Genomic DNA, 17,175 nt, shown 5'->3' with positions numbered 1-17,175 from the left:
ATAATTTACTCATTGTAAAACTGCACTTTACATTAAGTACCACTTAAATACTTCTTAAAATTAAATAGTAAGAGCCAAATATAAAAAGTGTATTTAATTACTTTTATATAAACTATTCAAATATTTATGTATTTCATTAGTTTATTTATTTATTTATAGGTTTATATCCTTAATTATTTGAAACAATAATATTCTTCTATGCAATATAAAAAATTTGGACTTTACAGCATTATTTATTGATGATACTTTAAATAAAGTATTATTTTCACTCTTCCCAAAATTAAATAGCGGTAGCAAAATTAATTTTTTTTTTTTATTTGTTTTTGCTTTTATTTCATCAGTACCACAAGTAATAAAACGTTATTCATTATTTATTTATTTCATTTGTAGAAAAGCAAGTAATTTATTTCTATCAAAAATATCCTTTTGTAAAATCTTAAAAATTTGGACATAGCGACTAAGCTGCGCTTTATTTAAGTGCATTTACGGAAATATAAAAGAGTAAAAGAAAGTAATAAAGTATAAAAGAAAGGAATAACTTACCAAAAGTGGTATTTTAAATTATATACGTACCACTTTCATATACTAAATTAAATATTGCAGCAAATATTATTTAATTATGAATATTCATTTTTTTAATAAAATAATATTTGTATGTAATAATAAAATATAGAACCAAGACAGTCGTCTTTAGTGTAATAATAGAACAATTCAAGAATTTGTAATTGGACTTGAAATGGAGAAATTTTTTTCAGCATATTCTGGTGTATAAGTCGACTTTTCAAACCCCAAAATCTTACGAAAATCAGGGGTCGACTTATACGGCGGGAATAAAGTGAACACTTGTTTTTATTATTATTTAAGAACGAATTACTTAAATTACGTTCAGAAAAAGAAAAAAGAATCAGAAAAGTTAAAATAACTTATTTTAGAATTTTCCAAAAAATATAAAGCTGCGAAAACTTAAAACATACCATTAAGTTATAAATAATTACTCCAAAGCATCACCTGCATCGGATTCACTAACGTTAGCAGTATCGTCATTACGGATGCTGCCTTACAATGGATTCTATTTCACGTTTATACACGTAACACGTTTATATTCTGCAGAAAACAACAGGATTTCTCAAAATAACTCAGATAAATCTATGTAGTTTATGTTATTAATGATTTCAAGAAGCCAGGAAAATGACAGCAGAAAAACCTACTCACATTGAAAAAATTTTTTGAAATAGATTTTGAGCCAGAAAATCGGTTCTTTATTCATTCAACAAGACATGCTCAGATAAAAGGGTATCTAATCAATCTAATAACATAAGATATTAATTTCTGGCGCTATCTATTTTGGTTATAAATCACTAAATAAAAATAGCCAGGACAATTACAGCTTTTCATGGGACAAACAAATTATTTACAGAAAAAAATATTTTAAACAAAGTTTTAGTAAACAATACCCTCTGCGTATATTCTAGAAATGCTAGTTAGTTATTGTAGGAAATATTGTTTGGGACATGCCAGGAAAATGACATTTTGATATTCAATTAAACTTTTTAACTATACAAAACAGTCAATGCTAGTGCAAAGTCATTTTAAAATGCTAACAGCAATGTTATTATTATTTATTTTTTTTAAGTTCGTTTAGTATTATAGTATTAGATCTTGTAGTGACAGTGAATTGTCATTTTTCGTGAGAAACACCCATATATGTATGTATATATATATATATAAAGCTAAGTAGATTTCCCACAAAATGTAAAATTATGAAGCATTTGAACCACAAAAATTCAATTCTAAAGTCTAATAAAATGACTAAGGTTTAAAAAACATATGAACATGCAGATTTATGAGCAGTTACGGAACTCGTTACATAGACTGCCACATCGAAAATTAGAAACATCCTAATATAGACTGCCACCGAGTATATTAGAAACATCCTAATAAATAAATATGTTAACACTTTGTTAATAATAAATAAATGGAATTAACAGTTTATGCAACTGATGCTAGGATTTATTCATTATTATTTCGATATATACACACAAATATAAAGTTCACTTTACTTTATATTTTCTTCGAAACAATTTTAAAATCCATCATTGGATGTGAAAGTATTTCTGATACAAGGGATGGATTCTTCTCAATATATTCAGACCACTCACAAGATTTAGAGATTTCATTGAAATGTTTTACTACAAAATCAACTGCATTGTCTCTGAGAAGCTTGAGATTCAATAGATCAGATAAATACAGGATTTTGCATGCATTTTCCAAAGACAGAGCTGATAGAGCAAATTTAGAACATGTATCAATTAAAGAAAGAACTTGATACTTATCGGCAATTATCAGCAATTCTAAAGCACTTTCGCCATCAATAATATCCACTGATCCTGTATACAAGAATTCCAGGAAAGATTTCAATGTTTTGGGATCAACGTCTGAGATTTCCACGACATTAGATTCATTTTCGAGCATGTTCTGGTGGTGGAACATAGCGCGAAACACTGGTGATCGAGCTGAGAGAAGAAATTTATGCGCAGGTAAACTCATGTTCTCAGCTCTTAGCTCCACATCAGAATGTTCCAGATCTGCAAACATTTTTACGAGATCGTCTCTCATAGTTAGAACATTACTCAACTTCATTGAATTAGGATCGCTAATGCTGACGATATCGGATAGTACACTACCATTGGGAGCGGAAAACTCGCAAAGCAAAGTAAAAGTAACACCGTTCACGAGATTATTTTTATCATTTATAATCGTTCTTTTGGCGATTAAAGAAGGAAGCACCCATACGTCATTTTTGTTATTAGAAGGGAACAAATGTTGGACATTTTGCCATAAAATCTTTTCTCCTTCATGGTTTAGAAATGATATTTTGCCGTTTAAGAATCTAGGTGAGGATGACTCATCTTTTAATTTACGTACTCTTAATTCTATAAAGTCATTTGGAGCATCAGCCGCAGATATTTCGTACATTGATGTTTCTGTCAATGAAAATATTCGATCCATTGAAAAAGACTTACTTTCGGGTAAGGTTATTTGCCAAATAAAACTGGCTCTATCCACCTCTATTTTAGTTCGGGCTACACTGCTTGGTCGTTCTTGCATGGTGTACATCTGGCACTGGATGGTTAAGATGTCCTTGTTCCAGGTCAAACTGTCTTTAGTTATCCTTCCACATCGAAAAGTGAACACATCAAAGCTCTTTCTTTTAAATACTTGCATGTAAGAACTATCACCCTCAGTGCTTATTATATTGCCGCTTTCGCCAATCAATTGAAATATAAAAGCAATTGATACTTCCTCATCACCAGCATCAATGTCATTTCTGTGCAAATAACATGAAATAAATTCTTCATCTGGTTCTTTTCTTTTATATGGGGGTATAAGTCTCATGTACCATTTGCTTCCGCCGAAATTTATAGGAGCAAAAACTGGACTTTTGCGACAACTATTACTGCTTTCATAATAGCAAGAAGAAAAATTTTCAATTTTCCATCGGAAAGAATAACTTATCTGTTCAGCCATCACTGACTACTTTAAAAATAAAAAAAAATCACTTTGAAAAGCTACAATTATTAGTCCACGCAATGTTCAACAAATTCTTTGGCAAGTGACTCCAAGAAATGAGGGGCGTAAGTAATGGAAAATGTATGGTGCGAAAAACAGACCAATGAGAGCGAACTACTCGGTTTAGACCTCCCTCTTTGACAAATACCAGATTTTAGGGAACAATACGAAAAATAGATAAGAAGAAATATGTTTCTGGGAGCAAAGGGGGGTCTTCTTAACAATCAAGTTTAACAGGTGGTTTTATGTTTATAGGGGCCCTGGGCCTGTCATTATCTGGGGGCCCTTTATGAGTAAATTTAGAGAAAAAAATTTAATTTCGATTTATTTTTAAAAATTATTTTATTTTACGAGTAAAAAACCTATAAATTAATTATAAAAGCTTATATTAATTTTTTTTATCGAAAATTTAACGTTACGCGCTTTTTGAGAGGCGAATCTTCTATCACATCATCAAAATCAATTTCCTGTAAGACATACATTTTGCTTTGCAGCTCAAAATCTGTAAGACTTAGAAATTTCAAATTATGAAGGTGTGCAGAAAATATGCAAGGAGTTAGAAAAAATACAAGAAAAAAAGTTTGATTATTAGTTTTTTTTTCTTTTTTTTTTTTTTTTTTTGAGCCAATGTTTAACTACGTAGCCTTGAAATTTTAAAACCAATCCAGAAGACAAGGAAACTCCTGGATCAGTACCCAGAGGTATTGAATTGTTATGAGAACTTGGAGGAGTTTATGACCCCGACAGATTTAACATGCACTAGTCACCATTTTATACATGGGTATTCTTTGAATTTACATGGGTATTTTTAGAATTTTATTCGGCCGGCTTAATTTGAATTCCCATTCTCACAAACAGCAGTCCATAGCCCTACCAACCAAGCTATCGTGGCCAAATTATTAGCCTATTTTATAACAGTCATTGAACAGCCCACCCAATTTCGAGTTTACGACTACTAATGTTCAACTCCGTAGCCTTGTAATTTTGAACCCATCATACAAGAGAACTCCGGGATCAAGTATTGGAAGAAATGTTTGCCTTCGTGGAGGACGTTTTGATGGAATTAACCCGCATTTGCGTTGCATAGAGAGGAAGAACACGAGTACCTCCGATGTTTAGGCTGACGGCAAAGGGACTCTAACCCATGATTTGCCTACCACTGAGGATATTTTACGTCAGCACTGTGGTCGGTAAAAGTCGGGTGTGGAATTCATATCGACCAGCCAGCACTGGGATTCGAACTCCGGTGCACCTCATTCGGAGGAGAAGGCTCTATCCCTCGAGTCCATCTTTATTGAGTAATAACTCTGTGGCAGGTACCAATTTTCCAATTTTATTGATTGGTGCCAATTTTATTGATTTGCCTAAATTTAGTCATCTTCAAAATGTAAATGTTAATTCAATCGTAATTTTTGTAGAAAAAAATGGAAGCAGACTGTTTTTCTCTCAACCTGAAATGAATGCAGAAGCAACCACGAGGGTTAGTAAGCAAAATGAACAGGGAGCGGAGCTTTTTAGTTTTTTAAAAAATTGTTAAATTATTAGTTTTTAACATGCACACTAAAAAAAAATAAGAAAAACTTTTTTCAGTATTAAGAAATAATAATTAAAAACTGTCATCAGCTGGAATAGAACCCACGATCTCCCAGTTTTGTGTTAGGTTTCATAATCATCAGCCCCAAATATACACACCTGCCTTGCGGATATTTTTATTTTTTTTAAATTTAATAACTTAAGTCATTTGGATACTTGACATATGAAAAATGCTTTCCAAATTACCATTTTTAACGTTTATAACAAGCATCTTCAGCTCATTTAGAAGTAAACCATAATTCGGCTTATCTTATTCATTTTCAGCTGATGTATATGCACCAAAAATAAATTCAAAACTAAACTAGTTATAACACAAGGACTGCAAATTTAACAGTCGGATATGAAGAATCTACGTTTCTTTAATTAAATATTTTAAAAATAGTCTGTTTATAGGTTATAATGCTCGTAATTACCTTAATAAACTTTGATCGTAATATAGGGGTTCCACCGATAAAAAAAAATTTAATATCAATGGAACACACTAAAGCTTTATATCAATCAGGGTTCGTGATTTTTTTTTAAAAATTAAAAAAAAGTCAGGTTTTTTTTTATTTATATCGGATTTTTTTTTATTTAAATCAGATTTTTTTTTATTCTAATTAATTGTAAGAAATTTAATTTATGATTAAAAAAACTTTGTAAGTGATTAATCAAAATTAAACTAATATTAAAACTATATGATAACAATATTTTAGAAGCTCGAAATTACTAAAATAGTTTTTCATTATAATGCATAGGTTTGAATGCATAGGAGCCATTTTGAAACAAATACATGGTTGAAATTTTAAGACTAGATGAAATAGAGAATATATAGAATACTTGAGGGGTTTGTCTAGGTTTTTCTGAGAGGAATACTTATTTTGTGAAAAGTTAGACATAATTTGTGAAAATTAAAAATTATATTAAATAATCACAAAAACAAAATTTTAAGAAAAAGTATTTTGTGAAACTACCGCTAAGCGGTAATAAATTTGGCTTGGACAGACCCCTGTTCTTCAACCATTAAAACAAAGTTTCAATTAGCAAACCATAATTTTAATTTAAAATTGTGATTTTTTTTCTCTTGATTCTTAACATGACAAAGTAAATGTAACAGATTTTGTTTATAAATGTTGTTATTGATCAAAAAATAAATAAATATTTAATATATATATTTTTATATGAAACTGATCATTTTTAATCCTATTTTAAAATTGATAAATTAAGCTAAAAAAATATTTTTTTTTAAATCCATGTACTCACTGGTATTTTTTTTAAACAAAATTTCTTATTAGAAAATCTGATAATGTCATAGATACTGTAAACATATTATAAGAAAAAAATTCCAGTTACCAGTTAATAACTCGACTGCTTCAAATAGACTTTGAAAGGGAAGAATGACACTATATCAGGAAAAAAAATCTGAATTCATCAGCCTTTTTTTTTCCCCTTTCTATTTTTAGCATATTGGGATAATCCCTCGCTCTATCCCTTGAGTCAAAACGTCACAAGCATTAAATTATAATGCAGTTTTATCTAGATGTTATGAGAAATTGCTTATAGTATTTTAATGCGACTCAAATGACCTCTTCCTTTATAACAGCAAATCTCAAACCTCCTCCCTTGTTTACGTAACCCTTTCTTTCATAGTTTTTACTTTAACTTTTACATTTACTGTAGTTATCTAGTTTTGTGTTTAAATTCAAATAAAACGGCATAACTTTGCATAAAGTAAAGTCCCCGTTTTAATTAATTTAATAAAATTTTGAATAGAATATTTCTACTCACTAATAAAATCACTGGATAATAAAAATCAGCCGTTTTTTTTTTTTTTTTTAACCTAAATATAAAAGAACGGAATCATTACAAAATCAAAAACATGCTAAAACCGTCCTTTTATGAAATCATTATCACCATTTCGTAAAATCCAATGTTAGAAACGCATTGTTTTAAAAATGAAAATTTTCTTTGTTGGTGTAAATAATTAGAATTTTCCATTTTCTAAAATTTTGAAGTATGTGAAACATATGAATGACAAATTTCCTTCCGCCTACAAGAACAAGGCTACAAAATTAGATTACACTTCTTAAGGGACATTCAACTGTTACGTAAGCAGTTCCTTCCTTTTTAGCAAAAATAAACAAATCACAAACAACCTCCATGCTTACTTACGATGCTTCAATCCCAGGTTTTTGAGTAATCTAGTTTTATGATTTAAAAAAACAAATAAATCGGCGTAGCTTTGTATAAAACAAAGTAGCCATTTTATTTAATTTCGTACAATTTTGAGTAGAATGTATTTAAGGAATATCCTGTATTTTCCTGTTGTGTTCATTAATCTTGACCTTTGAGACTCTTAGAAGAAATTTTTCCCAGTTTTCTTAATTCTGGACTGAAGTTTTGGTCTACATTTAAAATTTTTCTATGAGTATTTTTTTTTTTTTTTACGTTTTTTACTTTTCTACTTAAGAAAATTTAAAAAAATAAGTGACCATCTCCTCCCTTGTCAGCAAAAATAAGCAAAGGTCAAACCATCTCCATCTCGTTATATGCTTACGTAATATTTAAACACACCTTTAAGGAAAATGAGGGGTGAGAGTTACAAAATTATGAACAGAGCAGGAGAATGTAATTGAATCCAGATGGATATTGTTTATGAAAAGAAAAATTATGAAAAGCTAATCTTCATTTAATCTAAGAAAATTTTTAAACCATGTTGAATCTTTAAATTTGCTAATCACGCAGGTTAATATTTCAAGCCCTTCTTTTAATTACAATATGTAGCTCATGTTTAATCAAAATATCAAATGTAAATTATTTAAAAATAAGCTATGAAAGTAGCAATTTTTTTTAAACTTTAATTGCATTTTTGAAGTTTAACTTTGAAACATTTTTCAAGTATAACCACCACTTTTTAATAAATAAAAGCTCGTTTAGTTAGATAAATCGTGGTTACATGTAGATGCAATCAAGATGAAGATTTGAAATATATATATATTTATATGCTACTTCAATCTTTGTGAGGCTGAATATAACCACCACTTTTTAATAAATAAAAGCTCGTTTAGTTGAATAAATCGTGGTTACATGTAGATGCAATCAAGATGAAGATTTTGAAATATATATATATTTATATGCTACTTCAATCTTTGTGAGGCTGAATATAACCACCACTTTTTAATAAATAAAAGCTCGTTTAGTTGAATAAATCGTGGTTACATGTAGATGCAATCAAGATGAAGATTTTGAAATATATATATATTTATATGCTACTTCAATCTTTGTGAGGCTGAATATAACCACCACTTTTTAATAAATAAAAGCTCGTTTAGTTGAATAAATCGTGGTTACATGTAGATGCAATCAAGATGAAGATTTTGAAATATATATATATTTATATGCTACTTCAATCTTTGTGAGGCTGAATATAACCACCACTTTTTAATAAATAAAAGCTCGTTTAGTTGAATAAATCGTGGTTACATGTAGATGCAATCAAGATGAAGATTTTGAAATATATATATATTTATATGCTACTTCAATCTTTGTGAGGCTGAATATAACCACCACTTTTTAATAAATAAAAGCTCGTTTAGTTGAATAAATCGTGGTTACATGTAGATGCAATCAAGATGAAGATTTTGAAATATATATATATTTATATGCTACTTCAATCCTTGTGAGGCTGAAAACTAATTTTCTACAAATAAGATAATTTTGAATAGACAATTGAATTTTCCTAATTTATTACAATCTGCTAAACTGACAAATATGGCATTACACTATTTAGATAATAGCAGGTATCAACACTCTAACAGTTACACAAAATTTTATTTATGACAGAAATTAAAAAGTTTGAAGTCAAGATTATATGTAACCATTATTACATGTAATAATAATTGCATGTAATTATACTTACTTATACAAGCAATTTTATTGCATGTAACTATAATTACCAGTAATCGAATTTCCAATTTCAATTATGATTGAGACGAAATCGTAATTACTTGTAACCGTTAACCATTATTACTTGTAAATCGTATTTCAATATTAGTTGCGATTACGATTAAAATTGTAAGCGTATATTGTGATTGCATCATCAGAATATAAATTGAAATCCTAAATTATGATGATTTCTAAAAGAACTAAGCATGAAGTTTTTGAAAATCGTAAAAGTAATATATATATATATATATTGATCTTAGATGCCTAAATTTTTGTTACAGAAATGCATAATATCTTATTATGCCAAGATTCATAACAAATCATTGAAACTTTTACAAAGATCCACGTTAAAACACTGTGTTTTAAGACCATATTTTATGACTTGCGGCTACTACCCTTATGAAAAAATCGAGGTATAAATGAGGTATAAACAAGGTATATTTTAAAGGTATAAAGGAGGTTGTTATTTAAAGATGTCGTTGAGGTTGAAAAGGGTGCAAATGAATACCTCAAAACCAACCTCAAATATACCTTAATATATACCTCCAGAGGTATATATGTTTCAACTTGAGGTGCTTAATTTTACATCTTGGGAGAGGTAGATATTTACTACTTTAAAGTGTTTCATTTTCAACCTTAGGTTATTACTTATCAGCTTGAAGTATATTTATTTACACTTGTGGAAGTATTTATTCAACAACCTAAAGTGTGTCATTTTACACTTCAGGTTATTATAAATCAATCTCAGGTGTATTTTGTTCCACTTCAGGTAATTATTTTTCAACCTCAGGTATCTAATTTTATGCTTGTAGAGATATATATTTTTCAACCTGAGACATGTCATTTTACTCTTCAGGTTATTTCAAATCTACCTCAGGTGTAATTTTTGATAGTTGGAAAGGTGATTTTTTACTAACGTAAGGTGTATTATTTTTCACCTCAAATATAAGTTTTTATGCTTGTAAAGGAAATTTTTTTAATCAAACTAAAATATGCCATTTTTCCCTTCAGGTTATATTTTTTTATGCTAATGCTGGTAATTAAATATAATTAAAATGTTTCTCCTTAGACTGCTAATTTTTAACCTAAAATATATATCTTTTCACTTGTAGAGGTATTTATCACTCTGATGGAGTTTTTAATGTTACACATTAGGTGGTAATTACTTATTAACTTTTTACGGTCTGTCTTAATTTTCACTGCTAATCCTGATGCTAAGAAACTATTTTCTAAACACATAGGCGGAATACGGATGAATCTTTCTTTCGAAAGAATTTTCGACTGATTTCCATGTATTGTGTGAAGAAAAGTAAAATGCAATGCAAAGAATATATCTTCCTTTAATTTTGAAATACAACCCATTGGAATGTATTCTTCCTCACACAATTCAAAATAGGAATTTTCACTTAACACCTTTAATTTATAGTTTGTGAACCTTGTGCTAATTTGCAATTAAATAGTTCATAAAATTTATTAATCTTGAATTAACATGTAGAGTTGAATAATGTTAAGTATGCTGACTCATAAACCTTAAAAGAACATTTCAAATGTTTCTGTAATTTTAATAATTTCAATTAAACTATCGTGAAAAGAGGATACATTTGTTTCAGAAAAATGTGGGAAGTCATTTATATAGAACAGATGTTAAAGGCGCTAATTTTTTGTAGAAGCGAAATAACAGCAAATTTAAATAATTTAGCCAGCTTACAAATAAAAACTTTTATTAACAAAAAAAAATTAATTTTTCGTTCAAGAAATCAAAATTCTTGACAATTACTCTGCTTCTTCTGCAAGTTTGCTGTGCTTACGTTATTTGGAGCATTGGAACCTATAAATAAAAAATTTGAATTAGCGAGAGTCATATTTACATTGATAATGACAAATTTTAAAAGATTAGAATAATATTTTAAAGCTTATTTCGTTGCATAAATCACCTTTTATTATTATTTCTATTCAATTTTGAATAAATAAATGGTTTCTTTAGTAACAGCAGATGAATAATAATAATGACCTGCAAAACTCTCCTCCCAGTATATTTCAATTCTTTATTTTGACTGTTTAAACATATCACTTAAAAAAGCTAATTTTTCTATAAGATGCATATAAAAACTGCTGTAGAAATAACACGCTTATTGAAATTCTTAATTTTCCAATAATTCAACCGACCATTTTTAATTATGGATTGTTATGCTGATATTTAAATTTTTTTCTCAGCAAATTTTGAATAAATTCAATTACACTGGCCTGCTTGTTTAAATTTTTAGTCCAATTTCGCAAAAGAAATTGTACTAAAACCAATTCTCAATGCTGCTGATTCCGAAAATAATTGTCTATCACGTAAGGTTTTTAAAAACAAAAGGTCATTTTCAACCTTTTATTTAATGTGATCAAGAATCAATCATCTTTTAATAAAAGAATGTAGAACATCAATGTTTTGTGTTTTTCATGCCCCATCGAAATAAAAGCAACATTAAGTTTATATGTTTACTTGACTGAGGGAATAATTTAAGATAATGCTATAAAATAATGTTTTCAAAAATCAAAGATCATGCAAACTTTATCAGTAATTTTTTAGGTGAAAAGATTTCATTGAATCAAAGGAGAATAATTTACTTGTCTTTTTTCTTTTTGGCGTATATTTAGAGTTACTCCCAGGGGAAGGCTCTCCAGTTACTAGTCTCCACTTCCTCCTAGCTGCAGAGCACGTATTATTGACAGCCTTATTCAAACCTTGAAATTCTGGATGCCATTTACGGAGCAGCTCTGTAAAAGTTGCATGTTCAAGTTGAGTAAAATCAAGTTATATAAAAGTTGCATAGCAAGTTTCATTTGGAAATTTTCAGATGAGATTTTTTTTTAAGAAATTGAAGGAAATTGAAATATATATTTATATAACTTTGATAAGTTACTAATGTTGACAACAAAAATCCAGAGTCAATAATACTTTTAAACTTTTTTAACTACAATATAAGCAGATTAAGTATAGGTTCACCAAAATGATTTTAATATTTAATTGAAATAATAAAATTATTTTTTTGGAATAGCTGTCTCAGTAAATTTGTTTTATACAATATTCTTTGTGGATTAAAGATAAAAACTATTTTATTAGAGAACACTATTTATACGAAAAGTTTTCATGTTCTTTTAGTCTCTTTACGAGTCTTCACGAGTCTTATTAAAAATAAATTGAAAATCATTCCAAAATATTAAACTGCATCATGTTGATCTAGAATAATATTCAAGATTTTGCCTTAGCGGACTAAAAACTAAAATAAAACTAAACACAGTGGCGCGACAGCCCATAGAGGGCCAAGGTCTACTGTGCCCATTTCAGTTTTCTTGACCTTGGGCTCTGGGATGCAGGAGCAGATGTTCCGGTTAGGTGGTTAGCCGAACGCGGAACCCCCAGTGTTTAGTTCCCAAGCATGCTTGGTACTCATTTATCGACCCACTGAAGGGATGAAAGGCTGAGTCAACCTTGCCCGGCCCAAGGATCGAACCCAGGACCTGTGGAACGGAAGAGCGGGGCGTTGCCTTAGTGGACTAAACGGACAAAAAGTTTGAATTTTGCATGAGAATTTTTTAAGTGGATGCCAGTTTTCCTTTACCTATAGTTGCCTTTTTGCTAACTAACTTCAGATATTATTTAATAGGTGATACACATACAAATACTTTTAAGATACTCAACTAAACCAAGCTTATGTATAAAAGGGCAAGTAAACTTAAACTAGGCTACATTAATTTCTTCGTAAAAATTTTAGTAACTTGTACTTGTCAGAATTCAATATGCTGTTGCTGGAATTATTATGGTGTTATTGAAGAAATGATTTCTGGTGAAAAGATGCGTTCTCTTAATCTTAATTTTAATGTTGAACTAAGCCATATTACACAAGTAACTAATTCTGGCAACTTTAACTTAATTCCTGTGACAAATATATCTTCTGTTTCTATTTCCATCCAGTGCGATGACACTGGAAAAATTTATTTTGCTAATGTGGTGAACAATCTAGAATTAGAATAACTTTTTTCTCTCTAGAGGCAATGTATATGTAAGTTCAGTAATCCCCGCTTATATATAATGTAATCGCTGCTAATATCAATCACTTATTATTACCGAAATTATTCGGTTCTGATTTTTTTTCATTGATATTATAGTTTTCTGTGATCCTTACATAATTTAATGTTATTAGAATTTAATTTTCAAAATTCTTTATTTATTAGCGTTATACTTTTATTTACTCTGCACATTTAAAAATAAAAAAAATTCTTTTCTTTCTCTGCGATAATGTTAGAATTTCCAATTTCTCATCATTTCTGGAGTTTAAAAACAAAATATTTTTCAGATTATGAAAATTTATGAAGTTTGCTTTATTAATTTGTGAGGGGGGTTAAAAAATAAGTTCACTAAAATTAGCTTGAATCTTATCTCATATTACATATATTTTTATTAAAAAAAAAAATTCAGATTTTATTAGGAATTCTCATATATTTTTTAATGAAATTTGTTGATTTGATATGGTAAACTTGTTTCCTACCTTAGAATCACCTGTTAATAGTAAACATTAATTTAAAAAAATGAATATTTACTTCGAAAAACAGGATTGTTTTTTTTCTTCATGTTTGTAAATATATATTTTTATGAAAATGCAACTTTTGAAGAAATATTAAAATTTTTGTGTGATGTATTTACCCTGATTGCAATTTTTATTGTATATGTTTATTTTATTAGTTAAATATGTATGTTAGATTTTTGTTGAAGGCAACAAATATGCATTTCGTTCCTTACAATAGTATTGTTTATTTGTTTTATTACCTGCAATATATAGAAACTGTTAACTTTCAATTTTCAGTGATTTATTTATAAGAGAAATTATGAACCTTTTACTCAATCAGCTTGCATACTGCTACGTTAAAACATATACATTTAAGCAAAACAAAAAGAATAGTTATATTTGAATAAATTACAAACAATAAAATATACTGTGCGTAACCTGCTGTAACGATTCACCAGTAACGTTACCCTAAACAGCGACGAGAAATATTTAGATTGATCTGTCTTATTGCTAAGCCTACAACAATAGCCTCAAAGAATATCCTCCGACTTAAATAATGTAAGATCAGGACGCGTCTTTAAAACAAAAATAATGAAATTTAAGTTTGAAAGTTGAGGCATATTTGATTAAAAGTGACAAAGCTAAATTAATAAATGTCAAGCACACTTACCGAATTTTAAAGAAACTTTCGATTGTAAACACACACGCCATTTGCCGGCTAGCACGGAACTCTGGGAAGTGAGCTAGTTGATATGAAGTGTACTTTAAACAACCTTAAAACAACCTTAGGTATAAATAAAATGACTTCATACATCTCAATAAAGACCTCACTCTCTTTAGTTGAAAAAAATTATATTTTTTATACCTCGTAAATACCTCTTTTGTTACAAGTGTAAAAAAAACAACCTGGTGAACCTTAAAAACTGCCTCATGATTCTGGTTGATATGAAGTGAATTTTAAACAACCTCAAAATAAGCTTAGGTATAAATAAAAGGACTTCATATACCTCAATAAATATCTCACTCTCGTTAGTTGAAATAAGGTCAATTTTTTTATACCTCAAAAATACCTCTTTTGTTACAAGTGTAAAAAAAACAACCTGGTGAACCTTAAAAACTGCCTCATGATTCTGGTTGATATGAAGTGAATTTTAAACAACCTCAAAATAAGCTTAGGTATAAATAAAAGGACTTCATATACCTCAATAAATATCTCACTCTCGTTAGTTGAAATAAGGTCAATTTTTTTATACCTCAAAAATACCTCTTTTATTACAAGTATCAGAAAATCAACTTGATATACCTTAAAAATCACCTTATCAGTCTGGTTGATTTGAAGTGAATTTAAAACAACCTCAAAATAAGCTTAGGTATAAATAAAATGACTTCATATACCTCAATAAATATCTCACTCTTTTTAGTTGAAATAAGGTAAAAAATTTTACACCTCAAAAATACCTCTTTTGTTACAAATGTAAGAAAATAAACCTGGTATACCTTAAAAATCACCTTATCAGTCTGGATGATTTGAAGTGAATTTTAAACAACCTCAAAACAAGCTGAAGTATATATAAATCAACCTCGTACACCTTAATTACAACCTTTACGAGGTATAATTTTTATTTCTGTTTTCTCTGCAACCTTAAATATACCTGAAATATACCTCAAAACAACCTTAATACCTCAAAAATATCTCAATGTTGTTGTTGTTGTTGTTAATTTACGTCGCACTAGAGCTGCACAATGGGCTATTGGCGACGGTCTGGGAACAAAAATATCTCAAATCAACCTTAAATATACCTTAAATTTTCATAAGGGTACCCATATTTTAAAGGTAAACAAATTTCCTGAATATACTCTCTTAAAATGAACGAGTGAAAATAACTCAACTTGAGTGCTATTTAACTCTTTCATCTAGAAAAAACCGGCCTTCTCATCTTGAGTTAAAATCACTCAAGTGAAAGAGTTATATGGAAATAGCTCAATTTGAGTGAAAAAAATTTCACTCAAACTTGAGTTATTTTCACGCGAGCTTAAGTGATTTTCAGTATTACCTGAGTGGATCGTTTTCACTCAAACTAGATTGATTTTAAATCGTGTTTGAGTGATTTTCAGTATTTCAGTTTGTAAATTGCAGTCAAAATTTTTATTATTAATATACAAAATGCTTGTATTTAGTGGTGCCATCTATCGTAAGCGATAGAAATTACTATAGTTTTTGTTTAAAAAATTTCCTTTTTAGTGGAAGGCCTTAGACAGGAATTTTTTTTATCATAACTTTTGGTTAATTTAAATATCGAATTAGATAGTATAGCACTTGTGAAAGTTTTCGCTGTGAGCATATCGACACTGTGATTCAAACTGGCTTCCCGTCGGTTGTGAGACTCACCGATTAACCCTCTCAGATACAGTCCTGTGTCAAGACGGCTACAAAGAACTAATTAGTATCATGAGCTGGGTCTCGTTGGCGAGGACAAAGCTTTTATTTGTTAAATCAAATAAGCTGAAAACACAGTTAAAAAATTTTTTCAGAGTTAACAGTCTGAATAGCAGCATTTTATGGTTATCAATTGTTTTGATTGTATACGGTAAAACAACAATTAAATGAATTATTACTTAAGAGTTTTTTTTTTTTAGGAAAAATTACTAACCACTGAAGATTTGAGTTTTTTTTTTTTCCTTCTCCTATGTTTTGTCCTTTTTCTTTTAAGTTTAATTTTTAAAAGTAAGGAGCTCTGAACGAATTTTTAAAGTAAGCAGTTTTTAAATACTATGATCATTTAGGTTCAATTGAAAATAATATGAGTTATTTTTTTTCGAACAAGTTTATTCGTTTGATTTATAAAGCTTTATTTTCAAGCAATAAAAAAGGTATATTGTTTTAAATTGCCTAAATTTTTTTAAGACAAATTTCTGAAACTAAGTGAAATTAATAAATTTTTGAAAAAGACGTTTGAAGCTAAATAATCTGGATTAAATACCCTTTTACAAACTCAATTTTGCAAACTCTTTTGATATAAATTTGTTTAAAATCTAAACTATATATTTGTTTTGATTAGAAAAAAATAAGTATAATTTTTGCTCTGCAATAAACCTAGCTTAGTATGAATTCGAATAAAAAAATTAACCAATTAACATTAACTACTTGACTTTACTTTAACATTGTTTTTACCATAAACTTTGCTCAAACATAGTTTCCTTAAGTCAACAAGAAATAAATAATAAAAATTAATAAAAACGACATTTTTAATAAAATTACTAAAATACAGAAATAATTAGATATTTAAATAGATATTTAAATATTAATAGATATTTAAATACCTAATTTTTATTTTAAACTAATTAAATTGTATCGCTTCTGAATTATAAATAATTACAATTAAATTAAGTATGTATTTTATGAATTTTAACTATGATGAATATAGATAGTGTATGTTATTTCCGTTATCAATATATATGTTTTGAATTTTTACCAAATTGTAAGAAATTAATCAAAGAGAAAAAAAAATAAAAAATATTATAAAAATTTAATATA

At 28.6% G+C, this 17,175-nt stretch overlaps 1 protein-coding gene and 1 long non-coding RNA gene across 2 annotated transcripts; both read right to left on the bottom strand.

Moving 5' to 3' along the window:
- Window positions 1-1,981: 1,981 nt before the first annotated feature.
- LOC147814885 (speckle-type POZ protein B-like) lies at window positions 1,982-3,655 on the bottom strand. Its single transcript, XM_087157083.1, has one exon. It carries the CDS (start codon window positions 3,526-3,528, stop codon window positions 2,062-2,064), a length of 1,467 nt encoding a protein of 488 aa, XP_087013209.1. The 5' UTR covers window positions 3,529-3,655; the 3' UTR covers window positions 1,982-2,061.
- A 7,136-nt stretch (window positions 3,656-10,791) lies between these two features.
- On the bottom strand, window positions 10,792-12,171 carry LOC147814884 (uncharacterized). The gene is made up of 2 exons (XR_015431322.1): window positions 11,701-12,171; window positions 10,792-10,915 (listed from the first exon to the last, which is right to left on the bottom strand). It is a non-coding gene; the product is annotated as an uncharacterized LOC147814884 (long non-coding RNA).
- Window positions 12,172-17,175: the final 5,004 nt, after the last annotated feature.

This window comes from Parasteatoda tepidariorum, chromosome 2 (assembly GCF_982258835.1).
Source record: "Parasteatoda tepidariorum strain Cologne lab strain chromosome 2, Ptep-v5.0, whole genome shotgun sequence".
Lineage (NCBI taxonomy): Eukaryota > Metazoa > Arthropoda > Arachnida > Araneae > Theridiidae > Parasteatoda > Parasteatoda tepidariorum.
Note: the sequence above shows the minus strand (reverse complement) of the source record. Positions and strands in the feature narration are given on the sequence as shown.